The sequence below is a fragment of the Littorina saxatilis genome, linkage group LG4 (assembly GCF_037325665.1).
Source record: "Littorina saxatilis isolate snail1 linkage group LG4, US_GU_Lsax_2.0, whole genome shotgun sequence".
In the NCBI taxonomy this organism is placed as follows: Eukaryota; Metazoa; Mollusca; class Gastropoda; order Littorinimorpha; family Littorinidae; genus Littorina; species Littorina saxatilis.
Genome location: NC_090248.1, coordinates 17850062 through 17872851, shown reverse-complemented (window position 1 = coordinate 17872851; position 22790 = coordinate 17850062). Strand labels below are relative to the sequence as shown.

Sequence of the window (22790 nt, the reverse complement as noted above, 5' to 3'; positions counted from 1 at the left end):
CTCCGGCATATTTTTTGCCTTGGCCTTTCGTGGAAGGCCATTTGACCCTGGTCTTTGCGTTGCTATCTTTAGGTAAGATCGTTTCACTATCTCTTCGCTGCGTTCGTTCGAGTTTTTTCGTTCGTTTGAGTATTTTCGCTGTTGTAATTCATCTCCACGTGCGCGTGTTCGATATTGCAAATGGCGGACAAAAACTCAAAAAGCAAGGGCAAACTTGTTTCCCTTCTCTCTTCACCGGGAAAAGAGAAGGATAAAGACAAGTCTAAGTCTAAATCAAAGACGCGTGCCTCTGTGTCTTCTTCACAGCCTACTTCTTTAATTCTGGTTACTGACCCGGTGACTAAGAAGACAGAACGGGTGTCGCTCGACTCTACGTCACCGTCACCGGTTTTCCCTACGCGGGAACGTTCTTCTCCTCCTCTCTCGCGCTCGCAGACGCCACGGTCTAGCGAGTCCGTGTCGCGGGAAGAAATTCTGGCTATGTTTGCCACTCTGAAACATGACCTAGTTGCCTTACATTCGGCTGATAGGCCTGTCGCTCCCCTCCCGCCTGGCGTGGGGGGGGTGGCTTCTCTTTCTCGGCTGCGGCCGTCCGCGACGATCACGTCGGCTGATCTCGGGCCGGATTTTTCTGGTTCGGTTGCGGATTCCCCTGCCTTTTCAGGGGGGTTCGCGGCCTTAGCGCCGCCCGGTTCCAGCGCTTCGGCGTTGGGCGGCGTTTGTGGGAGTCCCCATCTTTTTGGGGGCTCACACTTGCCTGCGGGCCCGGGTTACGCTCTTGCGTCGCCGGGTTCGCAGACGGCTCCTCCCCGGCAGTACACCGTCCATCACGTGGCGGGTGCGCTAGGGAGCGGCGTAGCGCGCCAGCCTGCCCCCCTGGGATCAGTTTCGGCTGTCCCGGCCTCTGGGGGGCAGGCAGCAGCGTCTTGTTTGCCCAGTTCTGGCCTACAAGATTCTGTCGGCGGTCATCGACCTGTAGCTCTTGGTTCGGCTGCCGCCGTTCCTGGTTGGAGTTCGCAGGGGGTAGGCTCCTCTGGTTGCCCCTCGGGGCTTCCGGTCGGGCCTGCCCGCGGATTGTCGTCCTCGACTTCCGGTTGTGCTGTGGCAGGCACTTCCGGTGGAGGACAGCGGGCTAGTGGTTCCGGTGGCAGTGTCCCTGCTATCCCGTCCCTGGTTACGCATCGACTTCCGGCCCCGACTTCCGGTTCCGCCGTGGCGGTTCCGGTTGTCGGCGGTGCTGTTGGTGGACAGTTTGCGGCGCTTCCGTCTATTGTTCAACCGACTCTAGCCACTTCCGCTTCCGTGGACGGGTGGGTTTCCGGTTTACCGGACCCTCCTTCTGATGGAGATCAGGAAGGTTTTGGAGAGGAACAGGAAGGGGATGAGGATCGTTCCGAATCCGTTACCCCCTTACGGATTCCCAATAAGCTGGGCCCTACTCTGGAGTTGGCTGCGGAGATAACCTCACGGTACTTCCCTGAGGGTGTCTCCGCCGACTCTACTGTTGTCGCACCCCCTCCTTCTGCTTTGGCAGACTTTGCGGGCGCGGGGGACACGAGGGCGAAGTTCCGTTTCATGGAATCTCCTTCCGTCCCGTTTGTGATGGCTCAGGTGTTGGCGGACGCTAACACACCCTACCCTCTTTTGGCTGCTCATGGGGAAGCCCCCCCTTCTGCCCAGCCTTGGTTAACCTCGGCTCAGGCAGGCGGCGGCCTCCCAGCCAACTCAAGAAGATCGCGGCTGCCTAGCAGGCCACATTCTCTTCTCTCCTCTTTTTCGCTGCCCACAGCTCCACTTCCGGTGACTCCGGAACTGGCTCGCTTGCGGCAGGATGGTTATAGCCGAGATAGGACTTCCGTTTGTACGGAACAGAGTCTACTCGGGCTGGAGGAAAGCGGGCGTTCTTCCCTTGAACTGACCTCTTTAGCGGAAACGCTCATCCGGTCTCTCACGAGAGCCATCGCTTCGTCCATCGAGCCTTTTAGGTTTCGTGACGATGCTATTGAGGCTGATGCTGCCATGCTCCTGGCGGCGCTTGCGAAGGTCACTGACAGTCAGATGACGCTTGCTGCTCGGCTCTACTCTCAGGTGGTGTTCTGGAGGCGCGAGGCTTTTCTTAACGGCTCTCGCCTAACGGATAAGACCACCATAGACTCTTTGAGAGTCTCTCCCTTTTCAGAGGGTGCGTTGCTGGGGTCACGCTCTTTGGATGCCCTTCGGCAGCAAACTGAGGAAACTCGTGACCAACATGTGGTGCAACTGACGGAACTCGCTCTTAAGCAGCACAGCAACAAACCACGGAGTTCTGCGTCAGCGCCAGACAGCTCTTCTGGGCAGCAGTCGTCTCGCGCAGGTAGGGGTGGGTCACGGTCCCGTCCTTACCAGCGTAAACCTTCCTTCGGGAAGCGGGGGTCTGGGCGCAAGCCCAACCCCCAATGAGCCACCCCCGATCCAGTCACCCCCCCCAGCCTCTACCCTTTTGGTAGCAGGCGGCCTCTTCCGGGTCCTGCCAGCTTGGCTGTCTCGGACAAGCAGCCTATGGAGCATGGGGGTGATTCGATCGGGGTTCCGCCTTCCTTGGCAGGAAGGCAAAGCCCCTTCGTCCAGGGCGCCGGCCAACTTCCGGTTTCCGGTCAGCCCAGACGCTCAGGAGACTTTACAGGCGGAAATCCTTCTCTTTCTGCGGAAGCAGGCTATAGAGGAGTTTCTCGGCCACCCCTTCTTGGGACTTTACGGCAGAATTTTGGTTGTCCCCGGGGTGTTGCACCAAGGCATGGTGTTCGATTCACGGGAGTGGGCAGTCCGTCCCACTCAACGTCGTTTATACAAACTACAGGCGCGCCCTTTGCAGGCGGCGCTCAGTTCAGTCTGGAATCCGACGTCACACGGCTGGGACGTCTCAGTTCCGTTTCGGGGTCTGGTTGCAGCAGACCACGCCTCAGTGGATGAACACTCCTTGGCTTCTGTTTCATCACTTTCTCTCCGCTTTCCAGGGCACCCATTTGTTGTTTCTTTACGACAACACGGCGGTCTCTGCTTATTCCAACAAACAGGGCGGGTCCCGATCTCGGCTGTGGTCCAGCCGAGCATGCGAGACTCTTTCTTAGATCCTGATCTCGGCTCGCTATCTGCCTGGCTGCCTGAAAGTCCTTGCTGACGTCATCAGCCGTTCCTTCCAGATCCTCCACACGGAGTGGACCATCCCCCATCAGGCGCTCCTCCTTCTTTGGGCGCAGGTAGAGCGTCCGATGGTCGTCCTTTTCGCCACGAGATTTTCACGTCGCCTCCCGATCGTTGTGTCTGTTTCCGGGCCCGGAAGCTTGGCAGATCGACGCGAGGACGATCAGCTGGGCAGGGCTAGAGGCTTACGCCTTCCCTCCCACTCCACTCATCGGAAGGGTTCAGCCTAAAGCCGACTTGGAGCGGCTTCATCTCCTTCTCGTGGCACCGCGCTGGCCCAGTCAGCTTTAGTTCCCGGACCCCATGCGGCTCACCAGCGGCCCGCCAATCCCGCTCGGCCGCCGGCGAGGGGAGCTTTTCCAGCCCAGAACGGGGACTCTGCACATCGCCCCGAGGGCCTGGATCCTCACGCCTGGAGAGGGTTCGGAGATCACTGGGGTGCTCAGGCGCCTCCGTTTTCGCTTTTGGACTTAGGCCAGAAGGCTCACAGGCCACCTCCTCTGTCTACTAGTCACACTGGCTGGCTTGGACTCGATGGTTTGCGGCTAACAATGTTGTCCCGGTCGCCCTGCGATCAATGCAGGTCGCAAACCATCTGGCATGGCTCTCCGCTCGGGGACGCGCCGCGTCCGCTTTGCGCGCTCGCCGCTCAGCCATCTCTGTTACTTTTAAGCAACTTGGACGCTCCATCTCCCTCGGGGGAGTTATCGCGAGTGTGCTAAAGGGCGCGGCCCTCAGTTCTGCAACGGAGAGAACTTCTGTCCCGGCTTGGGACGTTCTTCTAGTACTCGAATTTCTCCGTTCTAGTGCTTTTGAACCTTTACAAGACGCTAGTCTCTCTGACCTTACGCGCAAAACTCTCATGCTCATACTGCTCGCTTCCGCGCGGAGGGGCAGTGAGATCCACGGCCTCTCAGGCCTAGACCGGGATATCACTTTCGGAAGAGACGGCTCGGTTTCACTGCGTGTCCGTCCCGATTTTCTCGCCAAGAATCAAAAACCTGGTCCACTTTCACCGATCATTTCCATTCGGCCTCTCCGGGACATTTTTAGCCCCCGGCGATCCGGATTTTTCTAACTGCCCGGTACGCGCGCTTAAGGCTTACTTGTCGCGCTCCGTTTCGAGCATCAGCTCCGAAGTTGTTGTTTATTTCGATCATTTCAGCCCGAAATAAAGACTTTGCAAAAACCACGCTTTCCAGATGGTCTTCCACACTTATAAGGCATGCTTATCAGTGGTGGCAGACACAAAAAGGGGGGGGGGCAGTCAGTCCTTCCTCCTCGATCACCTCGTACGCACGAGGCCTGAGCGTGGGCAACTTCCTTAGCTGTCCTCAAGTCTGGAAGGATGTCAGACGTCCTCAAAGCTGCATACTGGACGACTCATGATGTCTTCCTCAGCTACTACCTCCGGGGCATTGCCAGCACTCATCCGGACGGTACCAACTGCCTCCCAGCTATGGTTGCCGCAGGCCAGATACTTCCAAGAGATTAATGTGAGTATCCCACCGCCTTTATGTGCAATCTGCCATTTATGTGAGTTGAGGTAAGAATATGTGATTGAATCGAAAATTTCAAAACTAAATTTTCATTTAATTAATATACTTACTCAACTCACATCGTTTATACCCTCCCATCCATCCCCGCTAACATTATATGTGTTACAGGTGTGTGTTTCCGTGGGGGAATGACGGCCGGTAGCAGGACCGCGCATGAGCGGGTTACCGGTAGGGGAGGTGACTCCCGTCCTTGACTACGGATTGTTTTTCTTAGGGAGTTACTTCCCCCCTTACCAGGGTCGAGTACTACTTCAATATCTTAGCAATGAACTGAAGTTAATGCCATTTATGTGAGTTGAGTAAGTATATTAATTAAATGAAAATTTAGTTTTGAAATTTTCGATTATTGTGTATAATGAATGGGTAAACTTCATGCTGAGACAGGGAAAGGTTTTAACTTGAATCTACTGCCACAAAACTTGCTGGGTGTGGCAGAATTAAAATAAAAGTGGGTGCAGCTCTGCCAGAACGCCCTGTGCCACGCCCCCCCCCCCCCCCCCCCCCCGCCCCCCCCCCGGCCGGGTGACACCCCTCCCCGTACTTATTCAAAGTCATGAACTTATTAGGGAGTGCGGCCATGATGCAAACCACATGCAAGCAGAACCATTCACACAAAAATTCTGCAAATGGCTTCCCAGATATGATTTTGCTTCTAAACATAAAAGAATTGACAAACGTTGGCTTTAAAACGTGTTTGTAATGGTCGGAAGAGTAGTATCCCCTCGGAAACAAACAAGAAAATATCTACGTCACAGACCCGAGAATTTCTCGGCTTACTGGCGCACAGCAAGCAACCTCATCGCCGAGAAATTCTCGGGCTGGGGCAGTGAAGGGGTTAAGTACAAATTGAAACATAAGTTTTGGAAGTTATGGAATAGGATTACATTCTCCTTTATTTGAAAAATAAACTACATGTATCGCTAAATGAAATATGATTTCTACAATCATAATCGTTTTGATATAACTCGCACATTCAGACAGAAAAGGTCATCCTTAAAAAACTTCAGAATCATACAAAACAAGGAATCGAGTGAGTCAAAAACAAGCAAGAAAAACAGACGATCAAACAAAGGTACCTTTCTTCACACCATACCCAAATCAGTCAACGAGTATCATAAGATCAATATACAATTATCACAGGAGAGAATTCATGACTCGTTTGCGAAGCACACTCAACAATCTACAACTAACCAACTTCATGAAGGTTTAGATTAAACATGTGTATATGTACACCCTTACATGCACACAGCTTAAAACATGGACTTCATGTCTGAAAACAAGCAAATTGTGTAAACTACTTCATTTCAATAAAACAGTCATGTAAAATGCTGCAAAATAGTTCAGTCATTCTTATATAATGTGCTTTGTAAGCATAAACTGAGTTCATCTTACACATAAAAAAATCCATGGTCCCATCCATTAAACATGTTCATCTAAAACGCAATATTTGAATAAACATTATTTCCTAATAAATAGATCCACTCTCCATAAAAAATAAGTCCAATACTGCTGAGGTAAGTACTGGTGAGATTTCGGCAGCAGTCGTCAATGATGAATATGTTTGTGTACAAGGCAACACTTGACTAAAAGAGGTAACTTGCACGGGAACCTCAGAGACCTCCGCAGGACGGCAACAATTGTCCAGGCCACTGGTATGACCAACTAGCGAACAAGAACGAAAAAGGAGAAGACCGGCAAGGACTTTAACCTCCACCGCACACCTCAACAGTCACACCTCACAGCTCATTGAGGACAAAAATCATTTGCGTGGCTTCCCCCAGAACTCATCTCGGCGGCGCCGGGCTCGTTCGTACACCTCGGAGGCGAGAGAACTGCTGGAGGCGATGGACATGGCGGACAGGGACAGGGCATCGTCCTCCACCACGTGGCTGGTGGCAAGCGGCAGATCGTCTGAAACAAGCAGCATCCTCACACTTCACACTTCTTCTTTCAGACGTAAGGTGTCTAAAATTATCACTGTTTTGCTTATCTTCAATTTTACAACGCTGAGTGTTAAAATTGATCAAAGGAAGTGTGGCAGATTTGATCAAGACCGGCAGCTGCCCCAGAAGGTTGTGCAGAATAATTCTTTTGATCTAGCTGTATTTGTATTTTGTCTATGACCTTGCATTGTGTTAGTAATGCCAAAAGAATGTCTTCCATTCCCCCCTTAATCCCCCGATGCAGTCAACAAACTCTTACAACGAAACACCCAAGATCTTGCAAATCATCTAGCCCAGACCGTGGTTAAAAGGAACACAATGCTTCTGTAATTTATAACAACTTATTCTACCATTACGTCACTCTTATTTCATTGATTCTTTCACTCGATCATCTTTCTTTCTTAATCTCATTCCTTCGTCCGTGCTGTTTCTCGTCGTTTGTCTACATCTTGAACTCCTCTCAGTCAAGTTTAGCACAAGATTAGTGCCATCAGTGCAATAGTCATGTCATGCTACCCTCTTGTCAAAGCCGATTGTAGACAAGGGAAAACATCTAAGTCATTATAAAGATCGCTGAATAACATGCAATCTATCTATCCCACTACCCTCTTGCCAAAACTAATGATTGACAAGTAAATAGTGTAAAATATATTTCAAAGACCACTAAATAACATGCGATCTGATACTAATTCAATAAAAAGAAATAAAGCAGAACCGCTGGAAGCAGGAAATCTAAGACATTATATATAGACCTTGAATTTGGCACTATTTGTATAATCATGCGCTAAATTTATCACATTAGATCAATTTCAAGACAATTAGCAAAATTTATTTCTGACGCTAGCACAAAGTCACTTCTGCTCACGGCATCGGTCCAGTGCAACAATTGTAACAATAAAGTCGCTAGGCTATGATGTCACATTGTTGCAAGAGAGATCGTTCTTTCTCTCAACGAAACTATCATTGAACATTTGCTCCATTATGGCACAATCAAAAATAGAATGAAAATACATTACCGGCAAGGCAACAAGCATAACAACTCAATGAAGTCTGATGACTGCAATCTTTAGAGTTCTTGCTTCGGGGTTAGTAGGGCTATTCCCTCACAGAAGAAAGACAAATGAGAAAACTGCTGCAGGCAAGTTTCATTTTCAACGATTATACTCAACAGAAGAAAAAAACAAATGCCTAAATAAAGATCCTGTAGACAGACCACAGGTTTGAGGTAACTCGTGTCTGAAGCTGGTTAACCTTCGCCCGACCAGGTTATCGACTACACACGGAAGACATGCTTCTCAAACCCATTCTTCTCAAAGAAGGAAAAATATGCATACCCTTCCGTAGACCCATGCTTTCCAAAGAAGCAAAAACGTACATCCCCTTCCGTAGACGCCGTGGCTAAATTTTCGCGAGAAGAAATTAAATTAAATTATTAATTTAATTATTACCGTGCGGACTAAAGCTTCTCAAAAAAAGAAAAACGTGAGTACGCTTATGTAGACGTCGTGGGGCCGTGTTAATTTCGCTCCACGCGACTTGCTTATTAACTCCAAAATTAAACAGATCGTAAAAAATGATGTTTAGAGCCAATACCTGAAGGTTTGTGACTTCTCTCCCTAGTTTTTATGTAAGTTTCTTCAGTTAGAGAAACATGGGTCCGCACGGCCCCACGATGTCTTCCGTGTGTAGTCTAAATTTGACCTTTGTTTTTTTTTAATTACTTCTTGCTGAAATTTAATGATCTTTTAGGACATAAGAGCTTTTTAGGTGTCTGAGGCATTCTTAAAAGCTCATTGAAAAATTCCAACTGGTTTAAGAGATATTTGCAATTAAACACCCTTCTGGGTCCCCACGGACCCACGACGACCGGCGAAGGTTAAAGGACCAGACCATGCTGTTTTAAAGGTTATTAGAACCACTAACCGATGACTGAAGGTTAGAGAAATGCACCTGAAGATGCCAAAAATGTAAAGAAATTCACCGATTCGTAGCTTTATCATTGTGATTTAATTAAAAACGTTTTCTTCGAAAACCGCCAAATTCGTCTGCTACACGAGACTTCGAAATGGCCGCCAGTAGACGAGAACCGGCTGCGACGTCATCTAGTGTCCGGAAACCGAAAGTTACAGCTTACGCTCAAGTGGGCGTTTGCCTACATCGAGCATCAACAACACGCCGAAGGAATGCGCACGGCTTGCTGATAGCTATGAAGTATAGAAAAAAGGTTCAGGCATCAGTTGTCACCTTTTTCCGATGGGCTTACAACTGCTGCAGCAAGACTGATTAACTGGAAACGGTCAACACAATGTGCTGTGTTTCGCAACACTTTCTTCCAATGCGAACGCAGTTAAGCCGGCAAGAAAACCTGGCACACAAAAAACAGCTGTTGCCTAACGCAGTTCCAGTTCCGACAATTGTTGACCACTCACAGGTCAGAAACCGGATACCTATGTCATCAGAACGAACTGCTTTCACTAAACGCAGACGAAAGGAAGTGAGTACATGTATACTGAATGTGTTCTGTAAGGGATAGGGGTTCAGTTGTCACTGGGCGTTTTTGTCAGACTGACAGTATTTGTGGGGGAATGGCATCTGTTCCTAATTTTAGGCACATGTGTTAAGATTTTACAGATTAAACATATATCTGTTACTACATGTCCGTCCCCATGCACCCACCTTAAAGTTCCCTCTCTCTCTCCCTCTTTTACACTCACCTGAGTAATCGATGAGTCTCAGGTTTAATCAGTGTCCGTCCATATACACATAGACATTCACACAAACACACGTTGTTATAGTTGTTATCTTTTAATTCAGTGTTTTATTAAATGGATAAAGAAATCGTTAATACAGCAAGCTTGCATGAATAATTTGCTGTTGTCCTTTTTTTCAGATCAGGTTCTGTAATACAAGTACAAATTCATGTTTGCAGTCATACTCATAGTGTGTGAGTGTATGTGTGTGTGTGTGTGTGTGTGTATGTGTGTGTGTGTGTGAAAAGCACTTTGATACTTAAAACATCTGTGTTCTTTGATTTTATTACAAAACTGCAGTCAGAATATTAAGCAGACCTATTCCAACAATACATTTTGATCAGCAGTAAATGTAATGTCAAATTATGAACAACAATCCTGTGAGCAGATATATCTAACAGAAACAAATAGTCTAGCAAAATAATACAACCAAGTACATGTACGGACATCATCATCCACATCAAAATTGATTGTAGGAAGAGCACAACTCTATGTTATTACCACTGCTTCAGTCAAACTGCCAGTTCAACTTAATCTCTGTGGGTTTTTTTCTTTCTCTCAGAGTAACATGGTAAAAAAACTAAAAAAAACTTGCATGCTATAGAGCTGGATTGTTTCTAGTGATCATGCAGCATGATTTATCCGCATAGAAAACTACTGAAACACCTAAACAAAAATAACAATGTCTACAGAAAAAATCCACTGTTTGATTGCTGACTGTAGTACTCCTCTTGCTAACAGTGGCATTAAAATAATTAAAACTAAGCTATGCTCTCTTGTGGGGGGGGGGGGGGTGGGGGGGGGGGGGTGGGGGGGGGGGGGAAAGTGCTCTAAGTACTTTTTGTGTCTACATAGGCAAAACAAAACTATGCAATGTTTCAGATTTCCTGACCCACCCTATGTTTTTCCTCCTTATCCTGGACTATTTTGGACCCTTACAAAAATGTACTTCAAAAATGACAAATCTTAATTTTGCAGGCTTACAAGGAAATTGACTCTTCTCTTACAACCAGAATACACCATGATTTCAAGCAAATAAAAAACTACATTCACCTGAGAAAAAAACACTTTAATTCAAGAAGTTAGACCTCCTAACCCCAGCTTTTCAATTCAATACGTTGTTGATGTTGATTATGGGGCTTAACGTCCTCTCAGGTAACTAGGGACCTATATTGGGACATGATTTTTTATACAATGTTAAAAGTGGAGGGTGTAATGGGGGGAGGAGGACTGGCGGGTGACGGGGTATAGTCGCTAATAAGTTTAAAGGTGCGTTTATTATCTAATATACCAGACATTTTGTTTTGGCTGGTGTACAGAATAGCATCACATAAAATCGCACTCGCAAAACATACAAAACACAAAATGTACACATCAGTACACACATAACCCAAACCACACATACAGCACCATCACACACATATCCACATACATACTCTAGTTTGTTCATTATAAAAATAACTACATTATGATTAATATCATTACTAGTCAACTTAAATTAAAGGCACAGTAAGCCTCCCGTAAACCATCACAGAGCTCCCCGAGCGTCTACATACAGTACAAGCATAGTTCCATGAGAAATGTTCAAAGAATTTATTTTCGTGGGCTTGGTCTTCTACAACAATGGCGCCTCGTTTTGGTGCTGGACGGCTGTTATGATACCGGAAATCACGCCCGGACAGTAAGCCTCCCGTAAACCATCACAGATACTGTCAGGCTTTTACACACAGTACAAACACCCTTCCATTTGAACGCTCACCAAACGGGAACATCCTAGGTGCCCTACGTAAAGAGCGAGCAATTTTTAAAGAATTAATTTTGCAGATTGTCTCAAACACTTTTTGGACCCATCCTGAACTCGGGTCAAACATGAGTTACTTCCCTTCGGGTCTCATTCTATCGATGTAAACTGGCGATAGCCGTGAATCGATGATTATCAAAATGTTTTTGGACCGTGGTGCGTTTTTGCGCTAGACCTAACTTTTAAAATCTAAATAATAAATTGACAGCTTGTTACACAAACATTCTTTAATCATAAAAGAATTCTTTTTTCGTCAAGACAAGATCAGTACAATTCGAAGTTGTGAAAGTTTGAAAAAAGAAAAGCCCGGAAGCAGGGTCACGCAAGGGTCGTAGCAGACGACGGTTTATGCATATCGCCGTTCCTCTCAACAGTCAAAAGCCATCGCTAGAGTTCTTGTGAACCACAGCCGTTTGTTTCGTGCATAAAAACGTGCTATTGTAAATAAGCTCACATCGAGTCGCATTCAAATAACTAACTGACGACTACATTGTGAAAAAGGGCAACTGGATCACACGGGTTCACGATGGCTCAGGGGTAAGATAAACCACGCAAAAATAAATTCTTTGAAAATTTTTCGCTCTTTACGGAGGGCACCTAGGATGTTCTTAATCGGTGAGTGTTTAAATAAAAGGGTGTTTGTACTGTGTGTAAAAGCCTGACCGTATCTGTGATGGTTTACGGGAGGCTTACTCTGCCTTTAAGGCTCAAAATAGATCTTAAGATGGATGTTATTTAGTGTAATGAAGAGATTATAAAAACAAAAAAATAAGCTATGAGAAAGAAAGTATGAAAGAATTATGCCCATTCTCCAGTGAAAGTTCTGCTGATTGTGGTAACTTTTTTTTTCTGTCTAAAACAGGCGTTGGAAAGAAGTGTGAATACTGTGCCCAATCTACACCGGAGGGTCCAGGCGAGTGGAACTACAGGTGAAGGCTAAGTGGAAAACAACCATGTCAGCACAAGGGGCATGGAGACAGCTTCCTGAAATGCCTTCACAGTGACTTGTCCGATGAACCACGAGCCTGGATAATAAAAGGTAAACAAAGACATTTTAACATTTACTACTCAAGATTACCTCACCGAGATTTTTTCTTTGACATGTATGAAAATCTACAGGTGATAGCATGTATAGGTTTTTCTCCTTCTCTTGTTTTAAACTTCGAGCTTAAGTTTTGACATTCTACCTATACACACACCCCCCCCCCCCCGACACACACACCCCCCAGTTGAAAGATGTAATGTACCTTTTATTTATGTGACATATTTGAAGCCTGTGTAGCTTTGTGACAGAAAGAGGTCTCTGATGGCAGCGACCAGACAGGCAGGAAGAACTTTCCTGTTCTTTCGGCAAGTCAGTATGCAACTTGTCTGTATGTCCTGAACACATCAAAACATTTTCTTTAATTTAAGCTACATAATATCATGTGGATGCACTGATTGGGTGTAAATAACAGCAATTGGTACAGTCAATTCACTAAATGTGCAACAGAACCCTAATCATCAGACATTTTACAACAGCAAATTTCAACAGTCCTTTTACTTTCATGAATGTCATTACTATTTATTAAAACATGCATCTAGAGCAACATACATATATCTAAATCTTCTTTTATTAAAGTTCACCTGAAATTCAGGCTGCTTTCCCATGCAAAGTACAAATGCAAGTGTCCATAAACCAGGGTTTAATAGTATGTGAGTGAGTTCTGATGAAAAAGTGATTGTGTTGTAATATTGGTTATTACTGAGTGTTGATGTTACAATGATTACATTATAAAAACAACAACAACAACAACAACAACAGAACAATGTGAAGAGCAAACTTCTTTTGTGGGCATGCAAGTGAGTTAATTATTGTGTGTGTGAAACTATATGTGACTGAGTGTTACAAATTTAAATGACAACAGTTGTTCAGTTTAAATTTTCTTGGTAGCCTTTAAAAACAACAACAAATAAATACATTTAAAAATCAAACAAATATAGGCACCCCAAAAAAGGTTGTATGTACACCTTCGTGGCTGGTGATGCATTCTTGCTCCCCTGCAAGTTTTCATTCTACAATGTACCTCAGGGTAGCTTCCTCTCTCTCCTCTTCTGCCCCTCCCACACAGTACAGCACGTACAGTGGCCACTCTGACACCAGTCTCTGAAATCAAGAACAGTTAAAACTGCGATGAGCTGTTGTTCTTTCACTCGTGAATGCAATGCATGAACACTTACACAATATCACACTTATTCGCGAGTGCGTTGACATTTCAGTACACAAACAATCATGAGCAAAAAGACGAGAGTGAAAAAATAGCACAGACTCGAAAGCAGATGATAAGTTCAGCACAGAGAGTGGGCGTGTTTACCTTTGATCGCTGAGACAAACAGAGTCGCAATTTTCGTCGTCACTGTTCTCACCACAGCTGGAAGTGGCCTCCTCATCTTCCGTGCTTGATTCTAGCAGAGAAGCGAGTGGTTCGAACATGTACGGTTCAATTTCGTCTGCAGTTACGCTTGTTGGTGCAGCACTCACCATTTTGACACTGTATGACGTCACGGATAATTTATTCATAAGCCAAGAGTTCCGCCAGTCTCGCGAAGAAAACGAGACACAATGGCGGGTCGTTTTGGGGAAGAAATGCGTCGCTTCAGGCACAAAAATCGTCGCATTACGGCCTTAGAAGATTCCGAAATAAACCAAACATTGTTGAAGACGGTAAGAAAGCGGTTTTCTAACTAACTGCACACATCGGGAAGTGTTCGGTCGCGCAGGAACACGATTCGAAGCGTTTTTGACGCTAAAACAGCATGGTTTGGTCATTTAACTATGATTGGACAGGAGACATTTACCGTATTTTACGGACTACATGGGTGCAACCTGGAAAATTCCAAAAACCGGCAAAAGTTGGGGTCCAAGCTTTTTTAGTATTTAAAATGCCAAAAAAAAACTCTCCTGGAACAAAAACATCGGCAGCCGATGAAACCAAAAACCGGCTGCCGGCGTGTAGCCGGCAGAGTTGCACCCATGGGACTATAAGGTGCAACTTTTTTTCTCAATCTTGACCCCTGCGGCTTATTGAACGGAAGCGCCCTATGTGTTGTTATAATAAAAATGCCTGGCCAAGTTTCATCTCAGACATCAAAGAGACCGCCTGAGTACCAGTCAAACAACGTGTGATAATGCATGTTTCAGCTACTAGGTACTACCCTGGCCAAGTTTCCTCTCAAGACATCAAACAGACCGCCCCATAGGTTAAACTCGGTCACTGACCCCCGTGCAGGGAAAGTTTCCTCTCTCGGATATGAAAAGGGAACCACCTCTCATAGCTAAAACTGGGTCATTGATCCCGGGAAAAAGGTCAGTGTCTGTAAACAAGGCCACCCAGCTATCGCAATGGATGCCTGTCAAATGGTTGTGTGATGTGTCTAGTGTGTTGGCGAAGTGTTTTGTGCTTGTCACCTCTCGCTTTCAGCCCTCACCGCTGGCTAGCACCGTCCTTTTCAGGACAACGCGAAAAGAGAGCAGCTTGCGTCAGTCTCTCCTGCCAGTACATAACCTCTCCACAGCAAGCCCTTTGTAGTGCCTCTATCGTGGCGACAGGCGTGAACTGGGTACCGAAAGGCCCCAGGCTGAACTACAAGGACTCGGAGGAGGTTGGCCCCTAGACGTGTGGCATGCAGGCCCACCGGCGTGTGGATACGCCCTGGTGCCCACGAACCAACCCCCAACTATGGGTTAAATAGCCGGGCAGGACAGGCTTGTCAACCCTGGAAGGCAGCTGTCCTAGGAGAAGATCACTCCAAAATTAAAACGAGGGCAGAGGAGGCTCACTATCCCTGCAAGGAAACTCCTCTAGGAGAAGGACCACTCCAAATTTAAACCCACGTAGTCCCCCGAAGACGGAAGACATCGGCCATTAGGCGGGGAGCAGACCGGATGTCTACGCTTACTACGACAAATGATTGTGTCTAGGTCGAATCGCAATGGATCTGCCTTTGATCTCACCGCACACCAGTATTTCCTCTAAATAAAACTCGGGCATTGACCCCGGGAAAGAAGGTCAGTGTCTGTAAACAAGGCCACCCAGCTATCACAATGATCTTGATCTTGCCGCACACACAGAGCACAAATATTTCCACTCTGTATTCTTCCTTCGATGTGCGGCTTATAGACCGGAAGCGCCTAATGTGATGTTTTTTTTCTATTTTACCTCAAAAATTGGGGTTGCCCCCTATAGAAGGAAGCGCCTTATAGTCCCGAAAGTACGGTACTTACCAGCATGGAAATGTCCATCCTTGTTATATGTCAACCCCATCCTCTCGTCGATGGTTGTTGGGACTTTAGCATTAAGTTTCCTCTGCTCGGCTCTCTTCTTCTTGTCCACTTTCACTGATGGAAGATAAATGAAAACTATGACTGGATAGGAAATTCAACTTATCACTACCCAAGCCACTTTTAGTAGTTTCTGGCTGTGAATATGAAACATCAGTATGATTTTGAACTATTCAAAACTTATTTTAGAACTACAAGCTCTACTTTGGGATGAACAAAACTTGTAAGATTAATAAACTATTTTGAATGTGCAAATTTCTTCACCAGCAGCCACAGCAGGAGTGTGTATGAACTGTGTGTGCAATGCATGGTCGCTCTCAGCATCGTCGTCACGCAGGGGATGTGTGTCCGGAGTCGGTATGCCAAGAATTGGGGAAGTTGCTAGCTTCAGAGTGGACAGCTTCAACTGCACACAAAAATAAAATAATACAATGATAAAATAAAATAAATATTTAAAATTCAAATTGTGTTTGCATGCACGAAGTTTGTTCTCTCTGCTGTCTTTTTCTTGTCTGTACACAACTCTGTCCTACTATTTTAGGCTCACAGGCCTCAGGAGCAAACCACTTTTCAATAGGCAGCTAAATCGAAAATTTCAATAATAAATTTTCATTTAAATAATATACTTACCCAACTCACATATGAGCATTGACTCAGTTTAGAATCAAAGAGATTGAAAAACACGTCCCATCAGTTTAAGGGAAGTAACCCCAGAAAAAAAGACTGTCTGTTTGGGTTACCCACCCTTACGTGACGTGAGGACCGGTCGGAGCCACGTGGGTTCGCCACAAAGACATTTCATAGAAGCCCCCAGGACCACACGCAAAACTCGTCCATACACCTCTCAACTTCAAGAAGCTGAATCCTCATCTAGAACCAGTTTACCAGAGACTGACGGAAGATCAACTGCTTCAGAGATGTGTGTCAGGAAAAACCCAAAACTCTAATGAGTGTCTCCACAGCAGCGTTTGGGTTCGCTGCCCCAAGGACAAATTTGCAGTCGTCACAGGGGCTAGGGAGTTCAATTTTGGACCAGCGGCTGCTCTCAACACTGCACAGTTCTACGGCTTTACGACAGGCTGTAACATGAAAAGACTGAACAAGGCTAGGGAGTGTAAGAGGGTTCTTGGCAGCCTCAGGTTCAAGAAAGATCAGCTAAACAAGAGACGCGACACTGTGCGTGCAGCTAAACTCAAAAGACATGAGGAGCTCATCAGACTAGAAGGGGGTGCAGCATATGCTGCTGGGCAGTTTTAGGTAAGCCTGTAGTTACCAGGTGTCTGTGAAAAGTACTTGAACTATGGTAACATTGATTTGAGGTGAATGAAAGAGCTTTGAAATGTTCTCGGCCTTGTTTTTCTGTTCAGCGTTTTTGCATGACCTGTTTTCTAGGAAACTATTTTTTTTCAATCCATCTGTTCAGAATGCAATGAAACTTGAGGGACATGCTTATCAGAGGACAACCTGTGGAATGACAACAGGAATTTCCTTTAAATTAATAAATAACAGTTCAGGCGGGTCATATTTATTAAAATTGTGCTGCAAAACATGACAAATCATCTAAAAAAAATATTTTGTCAGAACTATTCACCCTAGAAAAAATCCCTGTTGTCATTCCACAACGATGGACTCCTACATGAGTTGTTCTTTGCTACTGGTGACAAGTGGGGGTCAGCTCACACGGACGCATTTTTCAATACAGTCTAGGGGAGAAACTGGTCACAAACCACCCAGTACATGCCAGAGAGATAGGAGAATCGCCACAATCAAAAAAAAATACCACAATCATTCAATAGATATGGAAATGTTAAAATTTACTGTGAAAATGCTAGCAAAAATGGCAACCAAAAACGGGAACGCACACTAGGAGTGTCTTTGCCGACTTACCTCCCGTTCTGTGTTGTTGATAATAGTCGTGTCTTTGCTGTTTTTGTTTAAATAGTATCTAATAAAACTGATGCAGTTCTTGAAATGTTGCAAATTATTGTTGTCTTTGTGAAATGTGAGAGTGTTCTGAGGCGTAATCTGCATACGGCTGATGTCACACATAGGGTACCCCACTTCGATCAGCGTATCACTCCAAATGAGCTTCATAGTAGAAAAGCAGATACACTACCAAAACATGGGTGCAACTGCTGGAAAATGAAAAAACTGAAAAGGCCGCGGTCCAGGGGCCGTCAAGGCTCCGGCGGGGTGCAGGGGCAGCGCCCTTGCTGGGAGGCCCAGGGGGGCAGCGCCCCCCACTCAAAAACGAATTTTCGCATTTCAGGGAGGATTTGAGTGGCCTCTTTTGACTCTAAATCTGATAAGAACAAGCTTTGCAGATATGCATAATATGAACAATCTTGTAAACTTGAAGGTATTTGTAACCACCCAGCCGAAAATGAATTTTAGCATTTCAAGAGGGGCTATTTGAGCCTCTCCTGGCTTTAAAACTGAAAACAGCAACAACAACAAAATTGGGGGGGGGGGGGGGGGGAAGGATGCACAACATGAAAAACCTCTATACTGGAAGGTGTTTGGTTGCATCACGCTTGCTAGAGGGTCTACAAAAGGTCAACACATTTGAATAAGGGTTTTAGAAGCCTCTCCTTGCTTTCAAAAACAAAAATTTTAAATTGAAGATGCCCAAATTAAAAATCTTGTAAACTTGAAGGTGATTGATTTTATCACCTAGTTTTGTCTTTGATTTAAAAAATGTTTACCGAATTAAAGGAAAATCACCATTCTTACAAAAAGTTTTGACAAACACAGGAAATATCAGTCACCTCCCTTGTATTACAACTTCTTTACTTGAAGCTTATGAATTTATAATTGCAGGAGGTAAATTCTCAAATAATTGTCTTCAACCAAATGAGAAACAAGTTTCAAGTCACTGAGTTTGTTTCAATTGAATACCTTCAAAAGGGCTAACTGTTCAGGTTAAAAAGAAAAAGGTTTAGACAAAAACAGAAACCTCCAGAGTTATATCCCTTGCCATGCACATGCAATCTTCTGATGCTGCTTTTTAATTCATCATTTTAGGAGTTAAATTCGCAAATGATTGTTGAATCATAGCTTGAATTAAAAGAGAAATAATTTTCAAGCAAGCTTGTTTCAGTTGCTAACTTTCTAAAGGACTCAATGTATCTGAAGCGAAATACCACTGGTTCATAGTTCAGGAATGCAAACTTTCTCTACCACTGAAGGTCTCTGAAGGGGTATACAAGGTAGGCTAAATACATAGCACTTAAGATGCCACATTCACCAGAATGACATGACATCCCCTTCCCCCTCTCTCTCTTGGCACCTTTACACAACCATCCCTCTCAGACATGGTCAAGCTGACCTCTCAAGCAACCCCCCACCCATACACAATGGTCTTGCTCCACAATTTTCAAAAAAACGGATTTTCCGTCTGCAGCCTCCTAAGAAAAACGGAAATTCCGTCCTAGACGGAAGAGTTGCACCCATGCCAAAATACTGCATAACAGATCTACAAGACTGAGCCAGAACCATTCAAATTTACTTCCTGTATAAAATATTGCAATCAAATTTATTCACGCCGTCGCACATGCAACGCAGGTTACCCTCGCCTTCAATTCAAAGTAACTCCACTCTGACTGAATTACCATCGAAACGCAGATAACGAACTGATTCGGAGATTACACGCCACACATTTATGATATTTTACACACAAATTTCAACTGTGTTGTTTCACGATAAACAGCCATAAACAAACAAATGTGGCGCCGTCACGTCGCCTCGGAAGGAGAAACGCAGGTTACCAAGAGGTTGTTTCCGATACCTGTCTGATTAAAATCATCGTTTTTCACGAATGAAGGCTCTTTGGCAGATCTGGTGAGTTCGAAATTGTCTATGAATGTTTCATTTAATGTCAAATGCGTACATTCTTGTCGATATTGTTACCTTTGGGTAAAGGAAGTCCATGGTCGTGTTTTCCTAAAGTGACTTTTGTCAGAATAGAACTTACTGTGCTTCGATCATTGACTGAGAAGAATCTTCCGATGACACTAGTTCATTTCACTACGCGACTGAACTTATGGCAGGGGAAATAAGCTTAACTGAAGACGAATAAGCGGAGTAACTGTTCTTCAACGGATTGCTCTCATTGATCTAAATATTTAGATCTTGTCGTCTGCTATAGTAAGTAGTCTTCGGTCGTGTGAAAGTCACATCTATTTCGACTGTGTGCATCGATCCGTGTAGTGAAATGTTGATCTTTGATGATTTGGCAACATAACTTCGCTAAATGTGCTTCGAGTGTATCTCCCCGTTAACCATTTGAAAAAGTCGTTTAACAGGACCATGTTTTGACAGCCCAGACGGGGAGGATCCTCGATAGCTCACAGAGTATATAATGTTTTCCCGCCGTTTTTCAAAGAATCCTTTCAAATTTGCTATTCCAAAAGTACCCTATGACGCGACTCGAGTGGCAAAGAACATTCTCTGCAATTCCTGTCTCAGTCCTATCGTCATCATACAAACATACACACAGACACACAAGAACCAGCTTTAAAAGTTAGATTATGTAAGAACCATGTGAACCAGTGACTTTCTCATGTACAGTAGTCCCTTCCATTTCCGGCCCTTTCGTGGGCGTGAACCTGCCCGGAGCGGCCAGCTTTCCCATGACTAATGAGTTTTCCTTCTATAATTGACTCTTAATGGCCGTTAACCTGTCTGACGCGGTCAACGGTCACTGATTTTTGCCCTAAGGTGCCCCTCATACTCGACAGGAGCGGCCACTTACGCATGCGCAAACTGTAAATACAGACATGCGCATACATGTACATTTACGGCAGTCACTTCCGGATCGATCACAGCTGATGTGAGTTTGAAACACTTGTTTATCTGACACTCAAATACATATATAATAATCCAAACAACACACATAGAAACATACGAAACAATAGCTTAGCCAGGACGATCGAGTTAAACACGCAAATAATTAAGATGTATAAACGAAAGCAAAACTAACAGAGACAATGAATCGGCGGCTCGTGGATGATCGCTTTCTTTTCTTCATGAAAACTTGATCGTGTTTTTGGTGTTTTTTTGGAGGAGGAGGGGGCCTGTAATGAACGGCCACCTGATATTTGCGGTCACCTTTGCAATGACTAATGGGTGACCGGATATGGCAGGTACTACTGTACATCGGATACTACAGTATTTCTGCTTTATGAAAAGCTATATTTCAAAAACAAAACTAGAGATTTGAATTTTGACCACTTTTCCCCCTTTCTGTCACCAGTACTGAAGAACAAAGTTCTCACATCCTACATGCAAAAAATCACATTCCTATGATTGAAGGGGAAGCTAAAAAACGTTTTCCTTTCTTTCTTTCTTTATTTGGTGTTTAACGTCGTTTTCAACCACAAAGGTTATATCGCGACGGGGAAAGGGGGGGAGATGGGATAGAGCCACTTGTTAATTGTTTCTTGTTCACAAAAGCACTAATCAAAAAATTGCTCCAGGGGCTTGCAACGTAGTACAATATATTACCTTACTGGGAGAATGCAAGTTTCCAGTACAAAGGACTTAACATTTCTTACATACTGCTTGACTAAAATCTTTACAAACATTGACTATATTCTATACAAGAAACAGTTAACAAGGGTAAAAGGAGAAACAGAATCCGTTAGTCGCCTCTTACGACATGCTGGGGAGCATCGGGTAAATTCTTCCCCCTAACCCGCGGGGGGTAAACGTTTTCCTAGCAGCCCATTATGGCAGTTGGAGATTGTCGTTTCCATGGTAACGGACAGTGACGGTACTGAAAACGTTATCCATTTTGAAATCGTATGTGCCTTACCACTTCATAAGTGTATAACAGTAGCCTATGGTATAAGTAATTGAACATTTAAATTTTAGTGGCTCCCTTTGCCTTAAAACCCACAACTAAGATTAATGTAATGAAAGTGGTAGACGAAGTCACACTCTTCCTGGCACCAAAATTGTTGGCGGTTCAGAGGTTAAGCTATACAAGTGATTGCACAAACTTATGTCAAACCTGGAAAAATCAATCCTCACAGAGAACTGAAATCACAGGGTATAAGGTTATGTGAGGAAAAAAACCAATGTTAAGTTACCTTTGGTGATGACTGGCATTCTGATGGAGTTTCACCAGAATCCCCTGAAAGTTGAACAGCACAAACATGTCAAAACAGTTATACGTTTATCACAGTGTTTCGTGATACAGTACTAAAAAAACAACCCAGCCCACTTAAAAATGTTTCTCACTGAACTCAATAAATAAATATCAGGCAAAACAAGAAGGGCAAAGCCCATACGACTCACATGCTTGACCTTGACCTTTACATGACCTTGACCTTCAGGGTCAAGGTCAAATAACTAAACCTAGCAATGACATCATACACTAAGAACTGCTTTACACATTTTTCCTACCAAAATACATGTGACCTTGACCCAAGGTCAAGGTCATCCAAGGTCATGCAACACAAAGCTGTTAATTCAAGACATAGGAAGTACAATGGTGCTTATTGGCTCTTTCTACCATGAGATATGGTCACTTTTAGTGGTTCACTACCTTATTTTGGTCACATTTCATAAGGGTCAAAGTGACCTTGACCTTGATCATATGTGACCAAATGTGTCTCATGATGAAAGCATAACATGTGCCCCACATAATTTTTAAGTTTGAAACAGTTATCTTCCATAGTTCAGGGTCAAGGTCACTTCAAAATATGTATACAATCCAACTTTAAAGGACCCTTGCGACCTTGACCTTGAAGCAAGGTCAACCAAACTGGTGTCCAAAGATAGGGCTTACATTGCCCTGTATAGCATACATAGCTAAGGTTGCCATTCTCGATAACTTCAGAAAAAAATGCGAAAATGTGAAAAATGGTCGTTTTTAAGACAACAATTACGGCCCCTGTGACCTTGAACTTGAAGTGAGGTCAAGTTGCCGCACATGTTTTTTGAGATCTTGTAACCATACACCATCAGGCCACATCAGGTGTTTATAGACTTAATAGTGTCCAAGAAATATCCAACGTTAAAGTTTTCCGGACGGACGCCGGGACGGACGGACGGACGGACGACTCGGGTGAGTACATAGACTCACTTTTGCTTCGCATGTGAGTCAAAAAAGCAAGCTGCTTCATTAAGGGTAGGCAAACACTTTTTTTTTTCTTTTTGAAACATTTGCTGCTTGTTTGATTTTTGCAAGCAGAATAACTTAATTAAGGGAAACCATTTTAAATTTTGAGT

General features: G+C 44.7%; 2 protein-coding genes across 4 annotated transcripts in view; one reads left to right on the top strand and one right to left on the bottom strand.

Moving 5' to 3' along the window:
• Positions 1 to 180: 180 nt before the first annotated feature.
• On the top strand, positions 181 to 2439 carry LOC138965513 (uncharacterized). Its single transcript, XM_070337695.1, has one exon. It carries the CDS (start codon positions 181 to 183, stop codon positions 2437 to 2439), a length of 2259 nt encoding a protein of 752 aa, XP_070193796.1.
• Positions 2440 to 5614: 3175 nt separating this feature from the next.
• The window catches only part of LOC138964130 (nuclear protein MDM1-like), a 44064-nt gene continuing 26888 nt past the window's right edge, over positions 5615 to 22790 (bottom strand). For all 3 annotated transcript variants that reach the window (XM_070336018.1, XM_070336016.1, XM_070336017.1), the window contains 4 exons: positions 21647 to 21690; positions 15819 to 15960; positions 15498 to 15611; positions 5615 to 6650 (listed from right to left, as the gene is read on the bottom strand). In XM_070336018.1, the coding sequence (XP_070192119.1) occupies positions 6499 to 6650; positions 15498 to 15611; positions 15819 to 15960; positions 21647 to 21690 (452 nt within the window). In that variant the 3' untranslated portion in view covers positions 5615 to 6498. The remainder of the gene's footprint in view (positions 6651 to 15497; positions 15612 to 15818; positions 15961 to 21646; positions 21691 to 22790) is intronic.